This window comes from Callorhinus ursinus, unplaced genomic scaffold (assembly GCF_003265705.2).
Source record: "Callorhinus ursinus isolate GAN/ISIS: 27379988/994484 unplaced genomic scaffold, GSC_fseal_2.0 scaffold7, whole genome shotgun sequence".
In the NCBI taxonomy this organism is placed as follows: Eukaryota; Metazoa; Chordata; class Mammalia; order Carnivora; family Otariidae; genus Callorhinus; species Callorhinus ursinus.
In genome coordinates, this window is record NW_027397069.1 from 58,305,176 (window position 1) to 58,326,346 (window position 21,171).

Below are 21,171 nucleotides of genomic sequence, written 5' to 3' on the forward strand. Positions count from 1 at the left end.
AGGAGCCGCATGGTAGGTATTTTTATATACAGGTTCAACAGAAGAGGCAACTCGAACAAGTGAACACAATTAAGCGGCAAAGTGGAAACTCTAACCCAAGTTTGACTTCAAATTCTGTTCCTTGTACTATAAATAGTATTAATAATAAAACTTACATGTTATTTTATCCTTGTATTTATCATCATTTATTGTTATAATAGACAAAAAACGTACAATGCTTGAAACAATAAAGTAAATGGAACACGTTCTTAGAAAATTTCTGTTAAGAGCTCATAGATTAGTTATTTCAACTTAAGGGACTTTTTCTCAACTGATTAACACAAATTACCATGGAAAACACAATATGGTAAAAAAAATAAATGAATATATATAAACTAAGAATATTTCAAATTTTCTTCCTTAAAGAGAAAATTGACAATATTTTTTTTAAATGTATTTTGTTATCCTACACTAATGTGTTAACTTGAGAAAATTATAGCTTGACTTCAAGCTGTTAACAGTTTTTTTAAACTCACAGGAATAAGGCAATAATTTAGCCAGATGCCATATAACATATATAAAAAACAAAATATTTACCTTTAGAGGCCTGCACACACCCTCAGTAATGTGCCCAACAACTTCCTGGATATTTTCTTCAACACCTACAATTAATTACAACATAACTGAAAATTCTTTTTCATATTACACATAAGTTCAAAAACTAACAAACAATAATGCATATGATTAATGGCACTAATAACAAATATTTAAAGTAACATAATATTTTATTAAATTCAATATCTTTTAGGACATTATTAATTATGTTAATGTCTGGGTCTAGGCCCTTGTTAATTTATTGCACTGCTGACTAATAAAATGAACATTACTTCTTTGTGAAAAAGAATAAACGTATGTATAAGTCACAAGAAAAAATGACTAGGAAACATATTAACTGAAGGAAGCGATGTGAAGACGTATTAGTATTTGTTCTACAAACGCCTTATTCTGGGCAAGGGTGCTGAACACAGAAGCTGAGGATATAAAGATGGAAAGCACACCTTGTAATCTAATAGAAAAACTGGCATTTACTAAATACTGACTATTTACCAAGCTCCTGTGTACTTGGGCATTTACTGCCTGTGACCCCCTTCTTTTTTACAGATAGAGAAACTGAGGCTTGGAAGAATGAAGCCATTCCCAAAGAATAACTTATTTCATCCAACTCCGATCTATATTCTTCCAACCTCTTCACATTGCCTCTCATATATACTTCACTAAAACATCTTTAAGAAATTCATTCTTTTAAACTAGGTAATTAGGATAACAGAAAACAACTTAAAAAAGTTCAGACCTTGTGCCAATCAAACAGACATGCTGAGTCTAATTTGAATATCAAAGAGTTAAAAAAAGAGGAAGGGTAAATAAGGATCGTCCCCAATTTGTACACTAGCCTCTCCTGCAGATCACGTTGTGAGCCAGAAGGATGCGGGGCTGGGCAATGCAACACAGTCAAGTGATACCAGTCACAATATTTCTCTTTAATTCCTATCAAAAATAGAGTATCTTAATTTTCCATTTACCCCTCAAACTCTAACAGGCATCTTAAGGTAGTCACAATACTAAGAAGATCTGAAATTCTGTAAGAAACAGACATAGCAACTCAAAAATCATCATTTTTTCTTCCTTGAAATCAAGACCAAAATTTTAAGTACATTTAGTACTACATGAGTAATTATTCAAAAAACTTTACAACAGTCACATGAGAATGAATAAGGGGTTGGATAGTAGAAAAGAATTAGTAGCTTAATGACCTTAAACAAGTCACTCAGTCTGTTTACTCATAGATAAAAGGAGGATAATACCACCTCCCACCTTTAAAGCGTGGCGTGCCTTTAAAGTGTGGCGCTGAAGATCTGAGACACAGTGTACGCTACACACTCCAGAAGCGCCTTAAAAGCGAGGCAGAGGAGTGCAGGCCTGATATGGGAAGGCTACAAGGGACCAGCACACAAGTGTGAACAGCTGTGTGACAGGAAAGTGATGGAGGAGAGAAGTCTATTAGCAGAAAAGGGGGGAAACCAGAGAGGAAAATTAATTAACGTGCTTAATGTGGCACCTAGGTGTGAAGAGCTTATCTCTGTGAAGATGACAGCAATAAGAATAGAAACAGAGAAGCCTTGTGTTATTTTCTATACTTAGACATTAGCAATAATAACCAGAGGACCCACCTTGTATAGTTACATGCTTTAAGAGAGCTTCAAGGTGTTCTTTTTCAGAAGCAGTAGCTTGATGGAGCCAAGCCAACATATCTCCTACGTATCTAATGTAAAAACTAAATGTTAGTAAAGATTTCCTTCAGAAAAACACCAAATATTCCAACACTGTCTGATTACTGTACCTCAAAGGGTCATGGGAGTGCATTTCAATGGGTCTTGGTGTGCCTCCTGGGCCCCCTCTCGTAAGAGCATCAATAAATCCACGAACAACGGTGCTTCTTCTGGCTGTCCCAAATTCATCTAAGGTATACCTAGAAGAAATACGTTATTTGAAAAACAGATGTGTTTCTTTTTAATGAGTATATCAAACTATTCATGCAATTTCTGAGATAACCAAGACATCTACAGCTTTTTTACACAACTCTCTCAAGCAATACTGTTTTTAAACAATAAAAAAAATTTATGAAATAACTTTATCATCATGAAAATTCAGTCTAAAGGTACATATTTTTACTCCTCCTCAGAAAGAATGCTGGAATTTGGGATCAGTAACAGGGGCGATGGCAATAAGGGACAGAGCAGCGGGTCTGGTAAAAGTAAAAATCAAGGAAAGGTGGAAATTCGGGATTCTTCAGGTTTCAGCACTCTTGGAGTCCAAAACATGATGTTCTAGTGTTCACACAGGCCATAATATCTAGTTCTCAGAGGACTGCTTACAGTTAGAACTCTGCAATCCAAAAAACAACAATTTTTCTTCTACCATCAATTTTTTCCCAAATATACTATCCATATCCAAAAGCTTATTTTGACTCCAATACTAGACATAGATTCCTTAAATTTACTGACCAACAAGGCATACAGAGCAAAAAATTTTTTTATGTATATTTAGAAATTATCTTTTGTGGTTAAAGGAAAAAAAAATGACTTCCTAAAGTGAAGGAGTTTACAGGAAAGGTAACTTTGAACTGGGAGATCAGACAATTTGGGGTGAAATCAGAGGATGGCCTGGAGTTGCCAAGAGTGCCCATTTCTTTGACTAGAATCAGCCTTGGTTTCCCACTATTACCACCATTCCTTATACCCATCCAATTCAAAGTTCTTGCTATTTTAAAAGTACACAGGAAAACAAGAAATTTTTTCGCAGTCCAATGTCAGCAGATTCTAGACCCATGAACTCTTAAATCTCTAAAGAGTTTCTAACAGACTTCATATTAAGAATTATTTCATACCCTACATGTAAACCAGTTACCAAAATTTGGGATTTGGGTTTCCAAAAGAATTAATTTCTTCTACTACTATAAAAGCTGTACTGCTTTCTTTAATATGCTACTGATTTAATAAAAAATCCACATTTTTTCGGGGTGCCTGGGTGGCTCAGTCGGTTAAGTGACTGACTCTTGATTTCTGCTCAAGTCATGATCTCAGGATCATGAGATTGAGCCCCATGTCGGTTCCACACTCAGCAGGGAGTCTGCTTCAGATTCTCTTTCTCCCTCTGCCTCCCCACCCCCCGTGCTCACACATACACTCTCTTTCTCTCTCAATAAATAAATAAAATCCTAAAAAAAAAATTGTAAAAAAATAAAATCCACATTTTTTTAAACATAAGAAAGCTGGAAGAGGGAATATTTTTTAAAAAAAGGAAAAGTGTAGTAAAGTGGTCAATATCTACAAATTTGTAGGAATCTGAACCTTTTTAAAGGGCTGTTCACTAGAAACCAGATCATGGTTTTTTGTGTTTGTCTTCAGTTAAAAGGAAATGGGTCTGAAATTCTGTGCAGTGACATACGAGCAATAAATCAAGATGAAATGCACTATGCCACTAAGCCCTAAGCACGCAGTGACCTTGCAATCACTTTCTACTTTTTAAAACAAATTAGAACCAAAATGCTTTGATTTTTTTCTCATGCTCTTAAATTATAAATATGTAAAGAGTGCGTTCCTTTAAGTATCACCAACTCCATGAAATGACTTATGATCAGATGATTACTTACAGCACAAAATTCACAAACTTTTAACTTCTCAAATACATAAAACTCATCCTTAGAACTCAACCTGCCACAATAAACAGAAGCAATGTAACTTCTGTTTCTAGGCCTATTCATTCTGACCACAAGTTATGTTAGAAACCGGTGAATTCACTGGCACTTTAATGGGGGTGGGAGTGAATTATCAAGCCTGACAAACACTGAACTCCGATCTGTATAATTATATGAAATATACATTAATATGAATGTGAATCCCCCTGCAACAATAGATATAATTTGAAGCAAAACCAGCAGGCACTACAATGAATCTTCAATGACATCTATATATGTGAAACACCTTTTCCCAGAGAAAGAAGAAAATTTCTTTGACTAAAAAGAGATTATTTCCCAACAAAGGTCAAAAATTCAAAATGGAGCTTTACAAAGGTGAATGTTAAAATGATATAAACATTCTAAAATGCCTCTAAGCTAAAATTAAAAATTAAAGTCCCCATTTTTAATGTCTATAGCAAAAAAAGAAAAGTTCTGGTCAAAAAGCAAATTAAAATATGAAAAATGTTGGTCAAAACAAATTAAAAGAATAGTGTAAAAGCCTCCAAGAAATGTATCAAATACATAAAGAATGAAGAAGCCAGCAAATTACTACATTCTTTAACACTTTATATTGTGAAGGTCTACCAAAGGAAGATGTCAATCTATTCTACTTATAACAAATTTCTTTATGAAGAAATTTTTTTTCTTTTGAAGATTTTTTTTTAATTTATTCATTTGAGGGAGAAAGCACCAGCAGAGGGGAGAGGCAGAGTGTGAGGAAGAAGCAGAATCCCTGCTAAGCTAGGAGCCTGAGGTGGGGCTCGATCCCAGGACCCAGAGATCCCAGGACCCAGAGATCATGACCCGAGCCGAAGGCAGCAGCTTAACCATCTGAGCCACCCAGGTGCCCCTACTGAAATTTCTATACCTGATTTATTAAAAATAAATAATGCATTAACACTCTAGTTACATACTACCTAATAAAAACTGGGTGGAAACTCTTCCCAAGGACTTCAATAATTACCATTTTTCTTGCACATGATACCTACACATTTGAGACACACTAAGGGCAGTGAAGCTTTTACACATTACTTAAATAAAGTTCATATAGTGCCATCTGGTGGTTAAGAGATACATTGGTAAATTTTTCCTAAATTTAAACAAACTACCACTTTGAAGATAAATGATTATGTAATGAAAGGCCAATTTTTCTCTGTTTTAGCATCCATCTTACGGGAATCAATTGGTCTTAAAAATCCTCCTTCTTCCCAAGTTAACTTCCAAATGCCTCTTACAATCTTCCCAACTGCACTGCTGCCTTTCTTATTCCCTGGCATGTGCCCCTTCAACATAAATCTTTTTTGCCTATTATAGTTCTATTCTTTATCTTTCCAGCTTTTCCTGGCTGTCACAACAGACACCAAATACACCCCTCTGTGGCTGACAACTTTCTAGTTTATCTCCTTTCAAAATAAAAATAATAGCTAATATTTAGTGATGAGCAAAGCATTATGCCAAACACCTTATGTGAACAATCTAATTTAATATTCACAAAAACCCTGTAAGATAGGCACTATTTTAATCCTCATTTAAGGAAACTGAGGTTTCTGAAAGTAGAGGGGCTTATAAAAAATCAAATTCAGAGCTCACCTTCTAAACTATTATGCAATACTGCTCTTTTCCAAGTATTTATCAAGAATCAAACTTTAGTAAAAATATATTTTACATGGTAGAAGTCAGCTGACCAAAACACACAAATGCATTTTTTTAAACAAAGACTAACTTTATGAACAAATATGAATCTGTGGACAACGTTAACACTTGATTAAAATCAAATACCAAATATTTTCAGTATAAAAGACTCTCATAATTAACACCAATACCTTAAAGTAAAAAGGCTGGGAAAGAAATTCCAAGGTAGATAAAATCTGCTGAGCTGGTGATCCATAGTGAACATGGCTTACCACATATACATGCACCACATTCAGGGCTATTATAAAGCATCTCTTGCTACCAACCCAACAACCAGTGCAAGCTTTTGCAACCAATGTCCCCAAAATACATGTTCTTTCTCAATCTACATCTTTGCACCTGCTATTCCCTCAATTTGGGATGTTCTCAATTCCCTTCTCTTCCTGGAAAATGCCTATTCAATCCTCAGAACTCACTTTAAACCTATTTCCCAGAGGAAACCTTCCCTAATGTTCATCCCTTTCCCCTACCACAGAACACCTGAGTCACACAGCACCTGACACAGGGACTCCAAAATAGCAATTAATACAGTCATTAAAATGGATGTGTTTATATCTGCTCCCATAAAATAAAGCAATTTGAGGGTAGAGTTTTATTGATGTTGTGTCTCTAGCACATAGAACTGTGCTTAACATATAGTAAGTACTCATTAAGTAGTACTGGAATGTTATTATTTTACACAGCCGTCCCAGCATTTGTGTTCTGGAAACTTCTTATGGGCTAAACAATGTTCCAATCAGAAAGAATAATGGGGAAATCCTCTGAAACTATTACAAGCCTCTGAAAGGCATGACTCAGAGCAGGATTGAATGCCTATGTAGAAGTCCCTTGGTTTTCTGTTTCCTGCATTATAACTACCCAGTGGGTCTCCCTATTTTCATACTATTACAGAAATTAAAAATTAAAAAAAAATACTTCTATTTTATATAAAGAATAAAATTAAAATACAGAATAATAAAAAATATGTGAACAATTAATAATGCATAGAATTCTTTTACAAATCATCATCATACATCTCTTGGCCGGCATAACTTACAGAATCAAACACCTGAAATCTAAATCCTATTAATGGAATCTTAATTTTAAATTTTCTTTTTTCATTTCTGGGAAATTATATTTCCCAGTCCCCTATTTGATCTCTTTCTCTCTAGGGAAGCGTTGATAGAGGAGTTTTAGTTTCATGTAATTCTAAGGTAGTTAATGAGATGACAGATTGAGGAAAAGCCCCTTAACCTCTACATAAATAAAGGGTAGTCTAGATATAGCGACAGCCTGCTTTTCCCCTCCTTATGGCATTCTATAATACACAATATGCAAATAAGCTGATGCTCCAATGATACACATATGAGATGAAAATATCACTGTAAATTATATTACTCAAACTAGTGTATATAATTTGATAATACTGAAAGCTAGCATAACTCATCAAAGAAAAGAAAAAGTAGATTTATTTTTTTTAAATTAGGAAAAAGTCACCAACTTATATAAGACAGGTCTATCCTGCAGGGCTTCCACAGCCTGAGTTAATACTGGAGATATGTCACATGATTCTTGTGTCAATGTTCTGCATTCACCTGAAAAACAGTTAACATATAATTATAGCACTTGTTAAATTAAAATTAGGTCTTTATTATATCCATTGTACACCCAGAGTCTAAATTCTTTAACAAATATTGCATTGAAAAAAAAGCTCAGAAAAACTTAGAAACTATGCCAATCAAAAACTATTTTATGCTGTCAACCAAACTAAAAATGTAAGCTTAAGTATTTGTATAACTTTATATATATGACCACACATGCTATCCAGTGCACCCCAAACCTCTATTTTATTATTTAAAAACTACAGTTCCAAAGAAACCAATCAATGAACAAATATTCACCTAGTAACTGCTACACACATGGCAGTGTTGAAGGGGAAGGTGGGGGAATAAAAAATACATTACCAATTCCTTCTTTTGGGAGCAAACTTTAAGCAGTTTGCTAAAAATGTTTATATAAATAAAATACGGCAATAAGATTATAATTTCAAAACAGTTTAGATTCTGAACTTTTAAAAATCTCTACACCAACATCTTCTTTATTTTACTATTCTAATTTTATGCATAAAATGCTAACTAAATGTCTACTATGTTCAAAAAACTTAGAACTTGTTCAAAAATACCCAAACATTTGGTATATGTGGACCTCATACTAGCAGTATATTTTCTAGCAAGCACTGAGAAGAATGTACGCATGTTTGGAATTGAAAGTATCTTTTTTTTTTAATCAAGACTGTTGACTATATTCCCTATGCTGTACTTTTCACCTGCATGACTTATTTTATAACTGGAAGTTTGTATCTCTAAATCCCCTTCACCTCATTTGCCCACCACCCCCATCCATCTCCCTTCTGGCAACAGCCAGTTTGTTCTCTGTATTTAAGAGTCTGTTTGTTTGTTTTGTTTTTCAGATTCCACATATAAATGAAATCATATAGTATTTGTCTTTCTCTTTCTGACTTACTTCACTTAGAATAATAATTCCCTCTAGGTCTATCAATGTTGTCACAAATGGTAAGATTTCAGTTGCTTTTACGGCTGAGTAATAGCTGATTGTATATATATATATATATATATATATATCTACACCACATCTTCTTTATCCATTCAGTTGACCTTGGGTTGTTTCCATATCTTGGCTATTGCAAATAATGCTGCAATAAACATAAGGGTGTATATATCTTCCTGAATTACTCTTTTCATTTTCTTTGGGTAAGTATAATCCAGTAGTGGAATCACTGGATCATATGGTATTTGCTTGTAATTTTCTGAGGAACCTCTATACTGTTGCCCACAATCGTTGCACCAATTTACATTCCCATGAATACTGCCCGAGGGTTCCTTTTTCTCCACATCCTCACCAACACTTGTTATTTCTTATCTTTGTGATATTAGCCATTCTGACTGGTGTGATATCTCATTGTGATTTTGATTTGCACTTCCCTGATGATTAGTGATGTTGAGTATCTTTTCATGTGCTTGTTGGTCATCTGTAGGTTTTCTTTGGAAAAATGTCTATTTAGTTCCTTTGCCCATTTTTTAATCAAGTTGTTTTTCTTGTGCTGAGTTGCATGAGTTCTTTATATATTTTGGATATCAATCCCTTATCAGATATATCATTTGAAAATATCTTATCTCATTCAGTAGGTTGTCTTTTTGTTTTGTTGATGGTTTCCTTTCCAGAAATTAGGTATCTTAAGATGACTCCAAAGTCCTTAGGAGTCAGAAGGTCATAGTTTAGAACCACTATGTTAGGTGTTGTGGAAGCACAAAAAAATGTGAGGGAATGTCCTTGCCTTTGAGAAAGTAGAAATCTAACTGGAGAGGCTAAGATATACATATATGAAAAGTTAAGTATAATGTACCGAATGTCAAATATTTCCAGCAGTTAGTGTTTAGAGATGGGAAAAGTCACTGTGATTTAATGTAGTCATGGAGAGTTCCAGAAAGATGCAGAACCTAAGTTCAGTCTAGTACAGATATTACTAGTTAACTGTTTGTATTCTTAACTCCTTCCAACAGTCAGTTGGTAATATCTATTAAAATGTCATGTACTTTTGGGGCGCCTGGGTGGCTCAGTTGTTAAGCGTCTGCCTTCGGCTCAGGTCATGATCCCAGGGTCCTGGGATCGAGCCTCGTACTGGGCTCCCTGCTCAGTGCTTCTCCCTGTTTCTCCCTCTCCCACTCCCCCTGCTGTGTTCCCTCTCTCGCTATCTCTGTCAAAAAAAAAAAATCTTTAAAAAAACAATGTCATGTACTTCTATCCTATCCTGTCTTAACTGTCTTCTTTGGTTTTAACAGGCAATTCTGTGAACAGATTACTGAAACATTTTAAAACAAAACTAAAAATAAACCACTTGTGGCAGGCAAAATAATGGCCCTCCAAAGATCTCTAATTCCTGGAACCTGTGAATATGTTATAGTACATAGCAAAAGGGACTTTACAGAGAAAATTAAGGTGACAGATCTTAAAACAGGGAAATGTTCCCGGATTACCCAAGTAAGTCCAATGACATAGGTCTTAAAAGTAGAAGAGGCTGGCAAAAGAGTCAGTCAGAGATATGATATGGACAAAGAGGCGGAGAGATTAAAGTGAGAGACTGACGCAATCCATTATTGCTGGCTCTAAAGACAGAAGAAGAGGCCATAAGCCAAAGAAGCCTCTAGAACTGGGAAAAGCCCTCAGTGACAGCCAGCAAGGAAACTCACACCTCAGTCCGTCCTATAGACTCAAGTTACAAATTATGCCAACAAACTAAATAAGCAAGGAAACGGATTTTTCTTAGAGCCTCGAGAAATGAATGCAGCCCTGCGAACACTATTAGTGTGGTGACACCATGTCTGATTTCTGACCTACAGAACTATAACATAATAAATTTGTGTTGTCCAAGGTCATTAAGTTTGTGGTGATTTGTTAAAGCAGCAAGAGAAAAATCAATTCATCATGTATAAAATAGTTACTTAAATAATAAAAAATGTCTAATCTACTCTAAGATAATGTAGGGCAGAAATACTGACTTTATTTTTTTATTATCATCCTTAATCATACAGAGCTTCAATGATAGAAGATGCTCATGATACAAACACAGTATGTTCAAAAGTAAAGTTCATTTTTCTTTTTAAAAATACTTTTTGATTACTAAGATCAAAATATGATATCAAAGGTCAGGTGAAATAACCAAATTGAAAACTAATATTCATGAATCTAGACCGTATGAAAGAAATCACTTACTTTGAGCCCACCGATAAAGCCTTTCATAAGCTGTTTCTTGAAGCAAGGCCATCTGTTCCATAATTTCTAAACTAGGAAAATTAAAGATTTATTTTAATTTAAAGTTTTAGACAACAGCTACACCTAAGAATTTAATTGTTTTAACTACAGAATTATCTGGTTAAAACATATTAACTTTTTATCATTTTATGGAATGATTTTTCAATAATTTTTTTATGACTTAATAAATGTCAAATTTTAATACCATCACTTAGATTGGCAAGTGTTGTTTTACTCTGTAAGTATAAGGGTATAACTAACTCCCTCCTTATCCAAAGATACATAAAGATTAAATTCCTATTTCACAAAATGTCATTATTTCAAAAAGGACCTAGGATGCCTTTAAAATTTTAGAAATATATGAGGAAATTGATTTGAAATAAATTGAAAAGGTTACTACTCACCCCGCTGTTTGTTGGTTTGTACGCAAGAGAACTCTGACATCGTTATGAATCCGTTTTACTCTTCCCAATGCCTTGAAAAAATCCTTTAAAATTAAGAATGTAATTTTAAAATGTCCATGTTTTCAGGTGAAATTACATTACTCTAAACTGAAATATCACTACTACAAGGGAAAAACAAATCCTTTCATTTACTCTAATGAAGGCTTCCTATAACTGACCTCAACTTTCTCTAAATTTTTAGAGAAAGTGTAACATATTTATTTACATTTTAAAACATACATTAATTCAATGCCTGCTAGTACCAAATAGTATGCTAGTTGCTGGGAACACAAAATTTATAAAGACAAAAATCCCTGTCCTCAAGAAATATATAGTCTAATGAGAGAAATGCAAACCTAAAGATGACTACATAAAGAAAAACATGCTACGTATTACACACCTTATGACTTAATCAACCATAGCTTTGTTATCACTGAAGATGATGTTTTACATATCTTTTATATACCTGTTCTTGCCCCCTAATCCAAGAGTAGAATGTAAAGTTGGAGGCATAAAAACTGCTCATAAATATACAGGAACTGACTAATGCCGAACTCCAAGATTTTTTTTTCCTTTAGAAAAAGGCACTGAAGACTTAGTTTCCAGACAGTCACAATGTTCCAATCATGAAAATAATGAATTAGTTATTTTTCTTTGATAAGTGAAATTAAAAAAAAAAACTCTTCTAATACTGTTTACTATTTCTGCTAAGTGGAGGAAAGGTAAGATGTCAAATATTTCAAATGTGCAAAGTTCCACAAACCATAAAGGGCAATAACCACCAACAAGTAATGCACAAACCAATTCTCTACCTACTTAACCCCTTACTCCCCGATGACTGACTGCACTCTAGCCTGGCAGTAAGAAGAGTGACATCTATCAAGAGCAGCTCAGTGAGCCCCTCCCCTTTCTGAGAACTCATCCTGTTCTCAACCCTTGAACGATGACGACGGGCTTAAAGTTTATAGCCTCTCCCCTGAGAAGACTGCAAGATTCCTTCTTGGAGAAAGTGAATGTCTTCAGGAAAAACAAAGAAACAAAACTAACTGGTTGTTTAGCATTTTGAGGGGCTTTAGAGTTTTGTGTCAGTTTGGAAACAAGGGCATAGATTCAGAAATTAATTAGATGAAAAGAAAAGGAATTTCAAATTCCATGAAAGACAAGAAGAAACATGTATTCATTGTAATGCCATGGTAATGAAAACAGAAAATGGCATATAACTGCACTGTAAGGTAGGAAGGAAAGACATGTATGTGTGCAAGAGGAGAAGAGACTTTAAAATCTCCTACTTCATGATAGGAAATCAATACGTAATAGGTAACATAGATAACCAAAGCCTTTTTTTTTTTAATCAACAGATCCAGGATGCAGAATTTAGGAAAGAAGCAATTAGCAAGGTTGAAAATGGTTGACAAAGGACTTAAGAGACGAGAAGTAGGTTTTCTTTATAAATTTGATACTCTGATTTCTTAAAAAAAAATTTAGATATCGCTTTGAATAAACAAGCAAAAAAGCCAAATTAAGGTAATTTAAAATGCATCTTAGTTTCTAAACTTAAAAAAAATATATATATATATATATTTTTTTGCTTTTTATACATTTTATACAAGGACCACTTTGGAAACAAACGTATTTCCAGTCGATTTTAGTAAATGGCAGTACCACCTCACATGCGACACCAGTTCAGGGCGAGAATTTTCTAATAAACCTTTTCCAATGTTAAAACTGCTTCCTTTCATATCCTCCCCCAAAGTTCTACCCCAAATTGAGGAAGAGAGGCTGGATGGACCCTAAGTTCCTAGGAGAAATCCAAATTGATATGTTCCCTCTTTAAATGAGATGGGACAAGAAAATAAGTTCTAGCTCCCAAAGAAAGGACTAACAAGCAATAAATACGTTGCTCCCCCCTTAAGAAGGAACTACTTAACCCACAAGGGTTTTTCGCTGTGACAGTGGCTCCCACGATCTGGCAGCAGAGAGCCTCCAGCCTCCCTCTACCACCAGCGGTAGTAAGCCAGGGCACGGTTGGCCTCCGCCATCTTGTGCATGTCATGCTTCTTCTTGATCACAGGGCCCTGGTTGTGAAAAGCCTCCAGCAGCTCATGTGACAACTTCTCCGGCATCAGCATCCACCGGTGCTTCTTCTCCCGGCACTCAGTAATTATCCACTTCATGGCCAAGAAGCGACGATGCCGGTCGGGAAGTGGCACAGGGACCTGGTAGAAATGGCCGCCTCTGAGAATGGGCACCAGCCCTCTCACAGGCTCACAGTTTTTCAGTGCTTGGTGGAACATGGTGTAGGGGTTGCGCTCGATGGTTGCCTGTTCCCCAGCAGAAGCAGCACGGTACTGCTCAAACTGCTTCCTTTTCACAGCTTCCAGAGTCTGCGTCATGAGGGATCTGGCCAGTACTTTGTTTCCTCCTTTCATCATCATGTTGGTGAATCTACTGATCACGGGGTCTTCAAACACAGAGCTTGTTTTCGCTGCTGGGGCAGCTTTGATAAGCTGAGTCTTCCTGAGTTCCTGTTCATACTTCTCCTCCTCAGTCAGCTCGGCCAAGGCCTTGCGGTAATACTCGTCAATCTGTGGATCCTTGTATTCAGGACCATAGCGGCTCCACCTCACCTGGGTTAGCCCTGGAAACCGCGGGACAGCACTCCGCAGGCCCAGCGCCAGGACTGACCACCCTCGCGCAACCTTCACCGCAGGGGCAGCCATCTTGGCTGGCCACAAGGACCCCCTAAAATATATTTTTAAATCAAACCTTTAAGATGGTAAAATAAAGCCTTAAAAAAAGTGATTTCTCTGAAAATCAGTATCTGCTATGCTTTAAATGATTGTTAACAGTGAACAAGATACCTCAGTAATAGGTCCTTCTCTAGTGCCTCGGAGGAGACCCATTTCATCAGAAGTCAGCTGGAACTTGGATAAGAAGGCATCTGCGACTTGTGCTCTTATTTCTAATCTTTGACTATAATTTTAAAAAAGCAATAAAAAGTCAAGCATGTGTGAATTTGCATCGCCTAAAACAAGTTATATCTCTGACATAATAATTTCTTAAAACAAGTGTGAAAGATTCTCAACATCTTTGAAAGCCTCATTTCTGCCTCAAACATTAGAAGCTCATCAGGCATGTAGTTAATAAAATTAGCTGAACTTGTTCTACCTCAGATACCTGCAGACAGTAAAATGAGTTAATCATTATGCAAAAGAAGAAATAAGTTCACAAATGGTCCCTGCACAACAAATTCTCAGCCACTTACATGTACTTGAATTGTTCATCTTGTAGTAACAAGGTTATCTTACAGGAGAGAAATACGCCCATCTTCAACTAATTTCTTCTTAGTCAGTAAAAAATACTAAGCTTCTGAAGTTTTCACATGAAGTACACAGCAACCAAAAATCAGGTCTATTATTTTTTAACTTCAGGTTAGAAACCGAAGTCAAGAACTCATTTACCAATTCTTCATAAATCCATAAAAGCACTTCACTTTTGTCTTCCCCACTTTTTCTGCATGATACGGTAATAAAAAAGCCTTTTAAATTACATTACCTGGATGCAACCTCTCTAGACTAGGTTGACAATTAAGAAAAGGCATGCTTGGGCACCTGGGTGGCTCAGTTGGTTAAGCAGCTGCCTTCGGCTCAGGTCATGATCCTGGAGTCCCGGGATCGAGTCCTGCATCAGGCTCCCTGCTCAGCGGGGAATCTGCTTCTCCCTCTGACCCTACCCTCTCTTGTGCTCTCTCTCTTACTCTCTCTCTCAAATAAATAAAGTAAAATCTCTAAAAAAAAAAAAAAAAAGGCATGCTCTCCTCTGGAATGTGGTCTTCAAGGACCTGAAGGACTGAGTCTAGTCACCAACTAAAAGCAAGTTAGGAGTGCAAACTACCTGAATGAATTTCAACATTCCTGGCTTCTCTTAGACTTAAAGATATATAAATAAAATTGGGTTTCACTAGCAGTATTCACAAGGCAGTAATATTCCACAATTTAATAATATTCAAATGAGAGTGAACAAAATAAACATGAACATTTTATGTATAGAGAGTACAATGCATCTGCCGTGTTTGTTTTGTTAGTATGGTGGGGTTGTGAGGTTTTAAATTCAGTATGCTCTGAGGTAGTATAGCAAGTTAGAAAGTAAAAGTCCTCTAGGGGGCAGTAACATTCTATTTATCTCAAATAATAATGTAAATCACCCAGTGAAATCTACATTAGATAAATGGCATATGTCCTTAATCATCTTATTATGGATATCAAAAAGTTACCTTAATAGGTTTTGTTTTATACTCTTAAAGCTCCAATCATTATCATACAGGATTTAAAGTAATTATAAGAATTCATAAAATTCCTTGAGATTATACAGATCAATCATTTTGACTAAAACCTTTTTGATGCTTCTTTCGGATCTACCTTTAGAGTTAATTTATTAGGCACAAAGGAAATAAATTTCTTTAGTTTATAATTTACTTTTGTTCTAATTAAAGCTAGTATTACCTATCTTGATATTACTTCTTAATCATTAAATTTCATTCCAAATAATATTATTGACTATTCTAAAAAAAAAAAAAATCCATGAAGTAAAGACTTTGAACGAGAGGCTCTATATCTACAAAAGATTTGGTCCAAAAATATGTTGAACAATGGCCATACTGCTAAAACAAGGGTTTGGTATCTCAAGATGAGAACTTTTTTTAAAGTAGTGATGAAATAAATTCTAATATATTTTTTAAACATATTACTCTTTAGTTACCATATATATTCTTCCCAGGTAAAACTGCACAACCATTCTGATAGAAAGTTACTATTAGATAGTCCATGGGAGCATCTGTGCAATCCAATAACATTAAGGGGGACCTACGATGTATAAGAGCCCATAAATGAATTTTCAGTACATGTATTCATATATTACCTAAGTATTTAAAATAAACTAATTAATCCTTCTAATGATTCTTTCAAGCATTCCCAGAACATGATTTATTAATCTTACGGTGCTTCTTTTTTCTTCCTGAAAATATGCCTTATTTTAACTCTACCTTTTAGACTCACCCCTGCCAAATAATTTCAAAATAATAAGAAAAAGACTTTAAAAACAGGCGAAATATATAAAACAAAAAAGATTAGGAAATATAAATGGCATGACAAAATGAAAAAATACTGATTCATCAACATTCAATAAAATGTAAATTAGAATTATGATGCTATTGTTCATCTACAAAATTGGCAGTTTTTAATGACAATACCTACTACTGACAAAGGAGACATTCTCATATACTGCTGATAGCAGTGTAAATTTGTATAACCTTTTTAGAGAGGAATTTATGCAATATACATCAAAAGTCAGGATATTTTAAAAAAAGTTTCTACCATTTGGGGTACCTGCGTGGCTCAGTGGATTAAAAGCATCTAACTCTTGATTTCTGCTCAGGTCATGTTCTTGGGGTCCTGGGATTGAGCCCCACATGATCAGGCTCCAAATTCAGCAGAGTCCACTTGGGATTCTCTATCTCCCTCTCCCTCTCCCCTCTGCATGCTCATGAGCACTCTCTCTCTCTCAAATACATAAATCTTTAAAAAAAAAATTAAAATAAAAAGTTTCTACCATTTGATTCATTAATTACAATTCTAAGAGTATTTCCTAACGAAATAATTTGAAATGTACATAATGACTTAAAAACATCTGTCAAGCCATTATATTTAGTAATGGAAATAATATTAATATTCAATAATTTAAGAATGTTTAACATACATGTTGGTTCATTCACAAGATGAAATATTATCATTAAAATACATGTTTTTTCTAAATAAAAGACACAGAAAAATGAACATAAAATATTAGGTGAACAAAGTAAAATGGAACTACATACATATACTCATGCTGGGAAGAAATACGCCAAAATGTTAATAGTGGCTATGTCTGTGTAGTGAAGGTATATCTGATTTTCATTTTCTTTCTCTAAATTTTATATATATAAACGAGAGGAAGAAGAAAAGAGGTCTATACTCTCCTGCCTGAACACAGATGCTTCTGCAATATATTTTATATGTAAGTTTGTGCAAAATAAACAGTTTTATATTTTTTTACAAACTTCAAAGCCTGAATTAGTTCATAACAAATAATAGAATTAAAATAAAATTAGAACTATTAAAAAATAAAATAGTAAGAAAGGATGAGAAAGTAAATAACAGCTGAGGAAAGCTATTCTAATTAAATTAGGCACAAAATAGCCTAAACTTCCTAGCCACCAAAGCCAATGTAGAAATAAGATGTGCTGATAGGTTTATCTAATAAAGGCTTTAGAGGGGGATGGAAGGGTAATGTTCCTTGACGGATGTCAGGCAGTGTGTTCAGCACCTAGGCATATCATCCAATTATCACAACAACACCGGGACACAGATGCTAGTCCCTTTTTTCAGATGTGAAAACTGAAGCTGAAGGTTAAGAAGTAACTTCTACAAAACTAAAAATCTAATAAACTCTTACTCAAGATTTAGATTAGAATTCAGGGTTTTATCTTCAAAGCTTACCTTCTTTCCACTTTAACAAACTATACCTCAAAAAGAAACAAACATTCACCACAGACTATTTTTCTGAGTCCTGAAAGTAATCTGGTTGCTGGGCCTTCGCAAGAGACAAGAAAATCTATAATAAATAGTGACTTCAATAGTATTAAAAAATATAGAAGTATATTTATGTGGATATCATTTCCTGATAATCACTGAAATCCACCCTCTATCAACTAAATAGCATAAAGAAACATTAGCTGCAGTTCTGTGAAGACAATGGAACTTTGCCTATTAGAACATCAGCTGTCACGATGACTGACCTTCTAACCCAGCTGGAAAAATAGTCATATCCTTTATATATGTCTCAGTAAGAATGTCATGTTATCCAAATAAGCCCACAGAATTTCTATTTCTAAAGCTAATCGCTTGTTTAACAAGATTTCTTGCTAAAAAGAAAAGGTAATATTTAAAAATGGAGAAACAACTCCCGGCCAGCTCCCAGGAATCTGTTATAATTTCTACTATGTAATTTTCCTAAAATACTTTCCGCAAATGTTCACTTGGCACATCATTATCTACAGCTCTTGGGATACTAAAATGTCAGAAATTTTCATTCCCAAAAGCATACCAGGCCAAACGTTTTCATCAGCTTACTAAAATTATAAACATGAACAACCCTGCCTAGTTTTGAAAATATACAGAAACACAATATTCTAATGTTGCCTCCTCTAGACATTAATTAGGGTCCCATATATGGTATAAGCTCCAATACAATGCTTCTTTTTCAGTTTTTATTTTATGTTCCTTTCCTGACATTAGATTAGTTGCATTCCATATTCATTTACTCAAAAATTATTTATTGAATCTACAATATATTAGGCACTGGAGACACAAAAAGCGGGTAAGAAATTGTCATTGTTCTCAACAAGCTCACAGTTTAGTAGGAAAAGAGACAATCAAACCAACAACTAATTATAAAGGACTGTAATACACAGTAAAATACATGAATCCATATTCTACTCACCTTCATTAATCCATTTATTTAGTGAACAAATTATTAACATACCTATCTGTACACCGCCACAAGAAAAATTTATACAGTGAACTCTTAATTATATCAGAGAGGATTAATCATAGCTTAAAAAATAAGACACAATGAGTGTGGAAAAAAATTACTAAAACTCTAAAATAATCTACATTTTAAAAAGCAATCTTTTTTAATTCCACAGCAAACAATACACAACACTGTCAACTACAAGAATGAATAATCCCTCATCCCCAGTATCAAGTTTGATACTCCTAAATTACCGTTTCATGTTTATTTCCTCTTGGAAAAGAGCTTAGAATCTTATATGTTGTATGAATTTTGAATCATCTTTTTTTATTATTTTAACTCTGATTTGGAATTACCTATAATTTTCTTTCCACTTAATCTCCAAATTAATGAAGAGATAACTAAACAAAGTAAAACTTACCTTTCAGCTTGAAGCTTAGTGGTTTTTACTATTAAATCTTGGGTCTGTTCCTTTGCTGCCTAAAATTATAAACATATCTAACATCAGTACATTTCAATATTTTTATACTTCAGAAAACTAATAAGCTATGAGAGAATCTTTTGCAAGTGATGAAAATGTACATCTTCATTACGGTAGCTGTTTCATGGGTATAGAATTGTCAAAATGCACTGATTTGTACACACCAAATGGATGCAGTTTATTACTGTACATCAATTTTTCCTCAATAAAATTGATATAAAAAAGGAAAGAAGGGCTCACGCCATTATAGAAAAAATTGGATTGGTGGGCGCAAAGAAAATACAGAGGACAAAACCAAAGAGGATGTTTTGTGGTTTAAAATACTTATAATCTGTTTTGAAAATAGCATGAAGAATAAAAATACTTTGATCTTTTCATATCTACAAATAGCTATGATAAAAGGATAAAAATACAATTAAAGATAAAAATTAGAAAACAAGAGATTCTGCCCCCTAAAACAGGAACTTAAGTAATCCCATAATACCAAATATAAAAATAATAGTACAAAAGAAACGCAAGCATATATAATACAGAAAACCTTACAGAGTGTAATCTGAGAAAAGGCATTAAATCATGGAAGCCAGAAGATGAGAAAAGGAAATAAAGGAAAAGTTAGAGAAACAGAATAGTCAAATAAAATTACTAAGCAACAAAAGTAATATTGCAAAAAATGTAAAATTACAATAATCAGCAAAGATTTTATGACTATTTAAGTACTATGTAATTCATAAGGACCTAAGGTTGAACAATAGATATGCTAGTACTGAAATGTAGTTAAGACTAGGGAAGCTAAAATTTTAGAGAAACGGGAAACTGGTTCTAGAGATAGATCATGCAAGTAGCTTAGGATTCATTTGTGGAATATGCATAGATTAATGATTCTTCCTAGAATCACTGTAGCTGTCAAAAGTTCCAGGAGAATCTTAAAGGTATAAGCTTGAAATAAAAATGAAGGTAGTAAACATAATCATGACTGACTCTTAAGAGGAAGCCTATTCTATTCACTATTCCAAAATTATATAAATGGGGGTAATTAGGTTACATCTTAACTCTGTAATCAAACTAGAAGTTTCAAACTACTTTAATAAACATATGTAGAATTCTAGATATTTTCCTGAGGTTGTTTTTTTGTTTTTTTTTTTTGTGGGGAGGCTGAGCACAAAACATAACTAAGCTGGGTCTTTGTTAGGCATAGCTTTAGTCTGGACTTAGTCCTAAGACTTTCTACTAAGGCACTAATTTCTGCTAGATTTATGGGATATTACGGGATTGAGAGGTTTATCAAAATTCTATACAGTTAGCTCTACACTGATTAGATCAAAATATAAAGGCATCTGGAGTTAACACTATCAGTAAACCATCACCCAAAATACCCATTTATAGTTAAAAAAAAGCATAATATTTATATTTGAATTTCCTATAGGACATGATATATTAGCTATCCATACATCTTGGAGATCTAGCTAACAATTTTTGAAAGCTTACTTTGAGCCAGCAACTACACTAAAATCCAGCCATTACACAGTACCTGTAGGCGACTTGTCATATCTTGACAACAATTGCTCATTGCTTGAACATCTTCATTTATGCTTTCAAGTTCCTGAAAAGGAAAAAAAGTAACAGCAAGCATTACATATATTGTTAAAGAAATTCTCTTCTCTTAGCCAAATCCTTATTTTCATCTCACGAATTTTTTTTTTTTGCCCAAGCATGACAAAAGATCTCATATTTAAGATTGGAAAAATTAAAAAGAATAACATCTAGTGTTAGAAAAGATATAAAGAAATTAGTAAATGCTTTTTAAAGGGGGTGACAATAGGAAATGGCAAAATGTTTTAAGAATATCAATACCTCTTCATTCAGGTATACTAACACTAAGATTTATCCTAAGGAATCAGTCAGAT

The 21,171-nt window shown here is 34.3% G+C and overlaps 1 protein-coding gene and 1 pseudogene across 1 annotated transcript in view; both read right to left on the bottom strand.

Moving 5' to 3' along the window:
• The window catches only part of COG6 (component of oligomeric golgi complex 6), an 86,504-nt gene that overhangs the window by 58,600 nt on the left and 6,733 nt on the right, over window positions 1-21,171 (bottom strand). Inside the window, exons 3-11 of the mRNA XM_025874994.2 lie at window positions 20,796-20,867; window positions 19,208-19,266; window positions 14,082-14,193; window positions 11,182-11,264; window positions 10,739-10,809; window positions 7,449-7,542; window positions 2,378-2,506; window positions 2,208-2,299; window positions 577-641 (exon numbers count right to left, since the gene is read on the bottom strand). Of these exons, the coding sequence (XP_025730779.1) occupies window positions 577-641; window positions 2,208-2,299; window positions 2,378-2,506; window positions 7,449-7,542; window positions 10,739-10,809; window positions 11,182-11,264; window positions 14,082-14,193; window positions 19,208-19,266; window positions 20,796-20,867 (777 nt within the window). The remainder of the gene's footprint in view (window positions 1-576; window positions 642-2,207; window positions 2,300-2,377; window positions 2,507-7,448; window positions 7,543-10,738; window positions 10,810-11,181; window positions 11,265-14,081; window positions 14,194-19,207; window positions 19,267-20,795; window positions 20,868-21,171) is intronic.
• On the bottom strand, window positions 12,851-13,956 carry LOC112826743 (small ribosomal subunit protein uS7m pseudogene; annotated as a pseudogene).